Consider the following 8,497-nt stretch of genomic DNA (forward strand, 5'->3'; position numbering starts at 1 on the left):
CTAAAAGCCTAGCTTTTGGTATAAACATTTATCTAGAAATAAGAATCACATTGGTCAAATGTCTACATTTATGATAAATGTAGTTGCTCAATTAATTTATATTGTAGATAACATGGTGTGTGGTGTCACATACAGAAGATCATGTTATCGGTTCCTTATAAATTATAAACAGTAGCTCACGACCAAGATGGAAAGGAACAAACCATTGGAAGGTCGTAGTGTAATTAGGTATTAGTTTATCTTAACTATATAATTACACTAGTACACTTAGAGTGTATTGAGTAGGACCATTTGAGGTCGTTTCTTTTATACTGACTTTATAAAGGAACAAAGACCTCAGTTATTATGGAAGTGTGTGCTCTTAATCCTAATATAATAACAAACACATATATTTGATATTTATTTCTTTAATTTATCAATGGGTGAGATTTAGTTCGATAAATCAATAAACCCGATAAGTTGGGAAATGGTATCACTTATAGTGTGTGTTGTTGATTATAGAAGGAAACTGTGTCCTAGAGATACTAGGTTGATAATGTCCTCAAGAGGAGCTCATAAGGATTGTCATGTTAAACCCTGCAGGTGGACTTAGTCCGACATGATAATAAGGTTGAGTGGTACTACTCTTGGACTTAGATATTAATTAAATGAGTTGTCAGTAACTCACTTAATTAGTGGACATTCGATATCTTAAACACAGGGAGACTAACACACTCATAATAAGAATGAGCCCAAAATGTAATTTGGGATTGGTGCGGTAGTTCAATAATATTTCTTTAGTGGAATGAATTATTATTGATGAAATTTAGTTGTGTGTTCGGGGCGAACATGGGATGCTTAATTTCATCGGGAGACCAAAACCAATTCCTCCTCTCGGTCCCTATCGTAGCCTCTAGTATATAGAGATTTATACCCACCGCATACCCACCTTCTTACCCATCCAATGGGGCCGACCAAGCTAGCTTGGAACCCAAGCTAGGGCCGGCCAAGACCAAGTGGATGAGCCAAGGTGGTAAAACTTGGGTCCCAAGCTTAGGTGGCCGACCACTAGAATATTAAAAGGATTTTATTAAAATTATTTCTTATGTGGATATCATGATTTTAAAAGAGAGTTTAAAAATTAAAAATTTCCTTTTATAGTTTTCTACAAAAGATTAAGAGAAGAGATTAATCTCTTTCCTTATTTGTAGTTTAAAAGGATGGTTTTAATTTTTGGTAAAAACTTTCCTTATTTGTAAATCATCTACATGTTTAAAAGAGAATTTAAAATTTGAAATCTTTCCTTATTTGTTGATTAAAGGAGGATTTTAAATTTTAAGAAAACTTTCCTTTTAACCATGTTCATGATTTAAAAGAAAGTTTAAAATTAATAATTCTCTTTTATTAGTTTCTACAAAGATTGAGAAAAGATTTGATATCTTTCCTTATTTGTAGATTAAAAGAGATTTTAATTTTTAGAGATAACTTTCTTTTATCCACATGTTTAAAAGAAAGATTTTAATTTATTAAATTTCCTTTTATAAACCAATCATGAAGGGATTAAATTATTGGAGAAATTTTATAAATTTCTGAGACAAATTAGGAAGTTTTAATTAATTAAAACTCTCCTTGTTTTAGAGATTATGTGGCCGGCCATGTAAATTGAGAAAAGGAAGATTGTTTTTAATTAAATAAATTTTTCCTTTTCATGGCAAAAGAATTAAGGAAGTTTTTAATTAAATTTCCTTATTTGCCAAGACCAAGGATTATAAAAGAGGGGGTAGAGAAGGCTTCAGGGTGAACAACCTCTATTATTTCTCTCCCTCTTTTCCTTGGTGTTGTGGCCGACCAACCTCTCTTCCTTTCTTCCTCTTGGTGGTGGCTGAACCTTCTCTATTGGCTTGGAGCTCTTGTGGTGGCCGGATACTACTTGGAGAAGAAGAAGAAGAAGGAGAGAAAGCTTGTATCCCTTGGAGCTTGGTTGGTGTTTTGTTCTTCGTCCTTGGTGAAGCTTCTTTGTGTTGGCCGAACCTAGCTAGGAGGAGAAGAAGGTGCTTGGTGGTTTCTCATCTCGGAAGATCGTTGCCCACACAACGTCCGAGGTTAGAAGAGGAATACGGTAGAAGATCAAGAGGTCTTTCTAAAAGGTATAACTAGTAATTTTTCTTTCCGCATCATGCTAGTTATTTATGGAAATAATACCAAATACAAGAGGCTTACGATTCTAGTATTTCGAATATGTTTTTCGAAGTTGTGTTCTTTTGTTTTATTTTTCCTTGTGATTTGATTGTTCTTTTCGGTTAACCTAAAGTTATTTTAGGAAATTAAATATTAGATTTCTATAAAAGGTTTTGTCTAGTCGGTGGTGGTTGCTCCCATATCCAAGAAGGCCATGTGCCTCGCCACGTCAGTACTGGGAACCAATTATGGAAATTAATATTTAATGGAATTAATAACTTAAGGTGATTTGGGTCGAACGTGTTAAGTTCTGCAGGAGATCCAAGTCAAAACCTAAAAGAACAAATAGATTAAGTTTTGGATCAAACGTGTTAAGTTCCGCAGGCGATCCAAAATTTAATTTAAAAGAACACATGGTAGCTAGGAAAAGGTTCAGACCTTTGTACAAAATTTTTGTACAGTGGAACCTCTAGGCTTTCCGAGTAGCAACCAACATCTGGTACTTTGGTTCCCGAGATATCCGCTCCACATGCTCCTCCTTCTGCCACTACCCAATCATCTCTTGAAATTGTGGATGATTCTTCTCTCCACCGTCGTCAATCCACTCATGTTCGTAAGTCTACTAAACTACCAGATTTTGCTTACTCAAGTTATTCTCATTCTTTTGCTTCATTTGTTGCATCTATTCATTATATTTCTGAACCTGTATCCTATAGAGAAGTTGTTTGTAACCCACATTGACAGAGTGTTATGGCTGAGGAAATAATTGCTTTGCATCAGAGTTATACATGGGATTTGATTTCATTGCCACCAGGAAAACATACTATTGGTTCTCGTTGGGTATATAAGATCAAAACTAAATCTGATGGATCTATCGAACGATACAAAGCTTGTCTTGTTGCTAAAAGTTATTCTCAGGAGTATGGCATGGATTATAAGGAAACATTTACTCTTATTGCAAAAATGACGACTGTTCGTACTCTGATTACTGTTGCTTCTGTTTATCGATGGAGAATATCTCAGATGGATATCAAGAATGCATTTCTAAATGGTGATATTCATGAAGGAGTTTATATGACACCTCCTCCTGGTATTTAACACCAACCTGGTGAAGTTTGCAGGCTTCGTAAAGCACTTTATGGTCTCAAACAAGCATCTCGTGCTTGGTTTGAGAAGTTCTCTACAGTGATTACTTCGTTTGATTTTAATCCTAATAATCATGATTCAGATGTACGAGTGCAGTTCGTATTCTTTTATCATTATATGTTGATGTTATGATTATTACTGGCGATGATTCTGATGAAATTGCTTCCTTAAAGTTTGAGTTAGCTCATTGTTTTGCCATAAAAGACTTGAGTATATACTACACTACTTTCTGGGCATTGAGGTTGTTTATTCTTTGAAAAATTATCTTTCATCTCAGTCAAAGTATATATCTGATCAGTTTGAGCGTGATAGTCTTACTGATAATAGAGTTGTTGATACTCCTATTGAGACTAATGTTCGATATTCTTCATCTGATGGCTCACCTTTGCCGAATCCTAGTTTGTATAGAACTATTGCTGGAAGCTTGGTTTATCTCACAGTGACTCATTCAGATATTGCGTATGTTGTTCATGTGATTAGTCAATTTGTTACTACACCGACTACAGTTTATTGGGTTGTTGTTCTTCGTATTCTCAGATATCTTCGGGGCACTCAATTTCAAAGCCTTTTATTTCCTTCTAGTTCATCTCTTGAGCTGCGTGCATACTCTGATGCGGATTAGGCTGGTGATCCTATGAATGGCAAATCTACTACTGGCTTCTGCATTTTTCTTAGTGATTCCCTCATTTCTTAAAAGAGTAAAAAACAAGATGTTATTTCTAAATCTTCCACAGAAGCTGAGCATCGTATCATGACCTCAACTACTTATGAGATAGTCTGGTTGCGTTGATTGTTTGCGGATATGAATGTCTCTCTTCATCAACCTACTTCATTATATTGTGATAATCAGAATGTTATTCAAATTATACGCAATTCAATTTTTCATGAGCGGACAAAACATATTGAAATTGATTATCACATTAGTCGTCACCATCTTCAGATTGACACCATCACATTGCCTTTTGTTCCTTCAAATCTACAAATTGTTGATATGTTTACCAAGACATATTCCGCTTCACGTTTTCGTTTCTTATCTGACAAACTGCTTCTAGCTGTACGATCATGAGTTTGCAGGATGTTAGATTATATATTTATTTATTTATAATTTTTAGGACAATTTGGACTTTTTTTCCCTTTTTTTTATAGAATTTAGAATTTCTTAACTTAACTATATAAAACCTTATACTCTGTATTTCTATGTATCAATTTTAGATTTAATAATATAATTAATTTTTTCCTTCTCTTAGTTTATACATAATCATCCTCTTTTCTCTCTTTTTCTCTCTTTTCTCTCTTTGTAATCAAATTGTGTTTATTAACAGTTTTGTTCTAGGCTCTAAGATCATTCCTTTTGCTCTCATATCTAAACTGCAAGGCCTCTTCCAGCTTCCCTTGGTCGTGTAGTCAATGATCCAGACCATTTCTCTTCATATCGGCCCATATAGATCCGCTGCCTTTTTGGAGCTTCCTCTGCATATACAGATTCAGTAGCAAATTGTAAGTATTCGAGTCAAGTTTGCAGCCAGTCCTATCCATTCTCTGCAACAAGGCGGTAACCTCTTCAGGGTTTTCGGCAGTTTACAAGATGTACGAATAAGTTATAGCTTTCAGATTGCACCCTTTTTCTTCCATCTCATTCAGAAGCTCCTGTATTTTTCTGCATCCTATTGATCTTACAAAGATGTTTGATGAGGGGATTGTAGGTCCATAGATCAGGAAGGCAACCTCGGTCGTTCATTTCAGAGAAAATCTCAAGTGCTTGAGGAACTTTCTTAAAGCACAATGTATCGATGATGCAATTACAGATTATAACATCTGGATCACAACCCTTCTCCTACATGGATGTGAACAACTATTCAGCGGAACCAAGTTTTCCAGAGTTAGTCAATGATTTAATAAAAATGCTATAGGTGTACAAATATGGTTTTTTATATCGTTCCAAAATCAGTTGCATCAAGTCAACTTCCCAAAACACACCAACCATTTAGGATGATATTTCTGCTCTTTATAACCGGTGGAAACTGATCTTGTTTCTGAAGAAATAAAGCTTCTGCCTCCTCGACATGTTTATATCTGCAAAGTGACATAAGAAGTTGCCGGAAACCAATCAAAGCCATAATCTATCATTTTATTGAAAATGTCAAGGTAATTCATTAAAATATCCCTAATATTTCAACTGTATCCCAATTATATCCCTAAAGAATTTTAAGAACTGAATGCATCTCTTATCTTTTTAAATGTATCTCAAATATATCCTTCCCATTAACTCCGTCGTTTATAATTAACAGAATGAGCATGTGCTTCTCATGTAAATCTGATCCACAAGCTAGTTCAATTTCTCTATTAACCTCTTCTATATATATCTCCACTTCATAGTTAGCTGGGATGTATTGTTTAATGGCCAATACATCCTCAGCATTATCCAAATATCGACCTTTGTTTGAATTAGGCCCCAATTTGTGTCAAAATTGAAATCTCTCTTTATTTTTTAAACCTAATTCCTCCGCATATCCCAATAAATGAAGCATCTGATCTTCTGGGTGTCGACGAAGTCAACATACTCAATACTCCCTCCCACATATTCCTTCCATGTATCTTCGTTATTCCATTATAATACAGTTTCAAACTAAAAAATCCAGGTTCTCCAAGATAACCCGTAAATAAAAATCAAATACACAAAAACAAGCTTTATGAGTGTCATCTACCAAGTAATTAAACAACAAATATATAACTAAAATACTGAAAAAGGATAGAAAATACCATAGTTTGGGGTGAATTCCAAAAAGCATTTACTTCGTCTAGCCATTACAACTCAATACAGAAATAAATAAAAAATGTTGAAATGAATTTTCAGGAACAAATAACAAACAATCGGTTACCTTTACAATGTAAAATATTAGGAATTTAAATCCAAATTAAAGTGAATTCAATTCCCTCAAATTCAATAATCAAATTATTCGTGGTTTGACAAAACTTTTCTAACTTGTACGATTGAACACAAAAAATAGCTCTCAATCTCGCAGATGAGCACAGAAAATTCAAGATTCACACTGAAAAGAAGAGAAAGATGGGCACAAACAGATTTATGTGGTTCAATAAAAATACCAACTACACGGCAGCCAACACCAAGAGAATTTTCCATTATCAGAATTAAAAAGCTCAGCAAATTTTACCACTTGTTCACTCCTATCCTAGGAATCGATATAAAAATAAATAGTTCACTTATAGTGGTTGAATGAAGGGGAGCCTTGGCGCAACGGTAAAGTTGTTGTCATGTGACCAAAAGGTCACGGGTTCGAATCCTGGAAACAACCTCTTGCAAAAAGAAGGGTAAGGCTACGTACAATGGATCCTTCCCTGTGACCCCGCATGACGGGAGCTTCGTGCACCGGGATGTCCTTTTTACAGTGGTTGAATGACGTCGTTGCAGCTTCCGGCGTCGTCGCAACCCACAACCAAAGGAAAGTCGGCTACTTGTAGAGAAATCAAGCAGGGATTTGGGAATTATGGCTCACATAGATAACTACGTGTGGAGATTGGGCTTTTAATTGGGTTTGTCGACTCACGTGATAAGCATATACTCATTCCATTAATTATAAATGATGAAGTTAACAAGAAAGATATATTTGAGACACATTTTAAAAGATATGGGACGCATTCAGCCACTCAAATTCTTTTAGGGATATAATTGGGACATGGTTGAAACATTAGGGATATTTTAATGAATTATCCCGAAAATGTGTATAGCTTCTTGCACTTTGTGAGAACCTGCATATCTGTTCATAAGGATCGCAAAGGTTTTGTCATTGATGGCATATCCTTGCCTATCTTTTGGAATCTCATCAAACATCTCTTGCATTAATTTGACCTGTTTCATCCTACCAAGAATATCAAGTATCTCGTTATAAGCCCTCGGTCCATGCAAATAGTCATTCTGCGTGGCAGCCCACTTGAAAAAAGATAGTGCAAGCTTCCAATCCGAGCGATTCCTCGGAAGAACAAGCACAACTAAGTTCTCAGTTAACTGAATCTTGCATTCATCAAGAACTGATGAAAACCCAAAGCTTTTATCATGAGACTTGAGTATCTTCTGAATTGCCATAGCATCACTAGCACATGAATCACCAACCGATGCCAAACCATCAGACTCGGGCAAAGATATACCCTCAGATTCTGATGGTTGAACCCAAATGATATCGTCTCGAGGAGCACAAGAATTCTTGTGAACATATAACAGGATATGAAATGGAAGCAATACAGAAGATATTCTTCATTAAGTACGAAGATAGTCCAAAGCAAGACTACTTGTTCATTAATGAATCTTTGATGCAATGACTGTTGCTCTGCGCAATAGTCGCATGTGTATGCTTAAGAACCTAATTGTGGTTCGTAAGTGAAAATTGATCTAAAATGATAACATGAGTACATCTTTGTGAGGTCAATTGAGCTCCGAGATTCTAAATTTTGATTAGGAACACAGTTTTGCAAATTGAATAGGAAGACAAACTAGAGATTGTAGAAGAACTCAACCTAGCACAATTAGCATTTATAATCATGGAAAACTAGAATTGGGCAATCAAAAGAACATATAAATGAGGAATATTTCCTGCAAAATTGTTCTAAAACATCAGAAAATAAGGAAACATACAAAGAACAGTTGAAGTGGCACTGAGCGATAGAAGCCTGCCCTTGGAGAACCACATCCGAAGCTACTAGCTGCAATCCTCGATCTCGTAGGGTTGCTGGAGATGAAAACGAAAGGAGATACTGCTTTCAAATGAAGCTGCAGGAAGGAATTCAAAATTGCTGCAAGTTAAATGAATTGAAGGTGCCTACAAAGTACAAACCTAGAAAAAAAAAAAAGGGAACGAGAGGGCGGCTACTTCTGGTTGGCGAAGAAGAGAACTCTCACTGCTGCTCAGGCGGCGAAAGATGGTTTAGGGTTTTCCGTTCGGCGCGCACGCACACACAAGCAAGGGCGGGGGATGGAGCGGTTGCTGCGCTAGAGGATGAGGGCAAGAGCAAGCCCTTGCTCAGACTGGAAAAAGAAGGAAGGAGTTTTCTTCTCCTTTGCTCCTGTGAGTAAGGGAGCGGAGGGCCGCGGGGGATTTCGGACGAACAGCGGCGACGGGAGGGTCCGGCGGCGTGCGAGGTGCTGCTGAGGCAAAAAGGCAACAGAGATGGGTGGGCGAAG

General features: G+C 36.4%; 1 protein-coding gene across 6 annotated transcripts; it reads right to left on the reverse strand.

The window, feature by feature from the left end:
• Positions 1-4,548: 4,548 nt before the first annotated feature.
• On the reverse strand, positions 4,549-8,497 carry LOC122045894 (putative pentatricopeptide repeat-containing protein At3g15200). 6 transcript variants are annotated; one of them, XR_006130145.1, is made up of 5 exons: positions 8,187-8,497; positions 7,952-8,086; positions 7,072-7,181; positions 5,285-5,376; positions 4,549-5,137 (listed from the first exon to the last, which is right to left on the reverse strand). XR_006130145.1 is itself a non-coding variant. In XM_042606310.1 (2 exons), the coding sequence occupies exons 1-2, from the start codon at positions 7,403-7,405 to the stop codon at positions 5,309-5,311; spliced, it is 402 nt and encodes a 133-aa protein (XP_042462244.1). In that variant the 5' UTR covers positions 7,406-7,942; the 3' UTR covers positions 4,549-5,308. The 6 variants fall into 6 exon arrangements, 1 of the variants encoding a protein (XP_042462244.1); XR_006130144.1 differs by lacking the exon at positions 7,072-7,181; XR_006130143.1 differs by having other exon boundaries at positions 4,549-5,376.

Source organism: Zingiber officinale, chromosome 2B (genome assembly GCF_018446385.1).
Source record: "Zingiber officinale cultivar Zhangliang chromosome 2B, Zo_v1.1, whole genome shotgun sequence".
Lineage (NCBI taxonomy): Eukaryota > Viridiplantae > Streptophyta > Magnoliopsida > Zingiberales > Zingiberaceae > Zingiber > Zingiber officinale.

Bases quoted from the DNA above. Each gene is read 5' to 3' on its own strand.
- LOC122045894 (XM_042606310.1), bottom strand. From the start codon at position 7,405: ATGGCAATTCAGAAGATACTCAAGTCTCATGATAAAAGCTTTGGGTTT. The intron at 5,377-7,071 runs GTTCTCACAAAG...GTCACTTTGCAG, and splicing joins CCTTATGAACAGATATGCAG to ATATAAACATGTCGAGGAGG.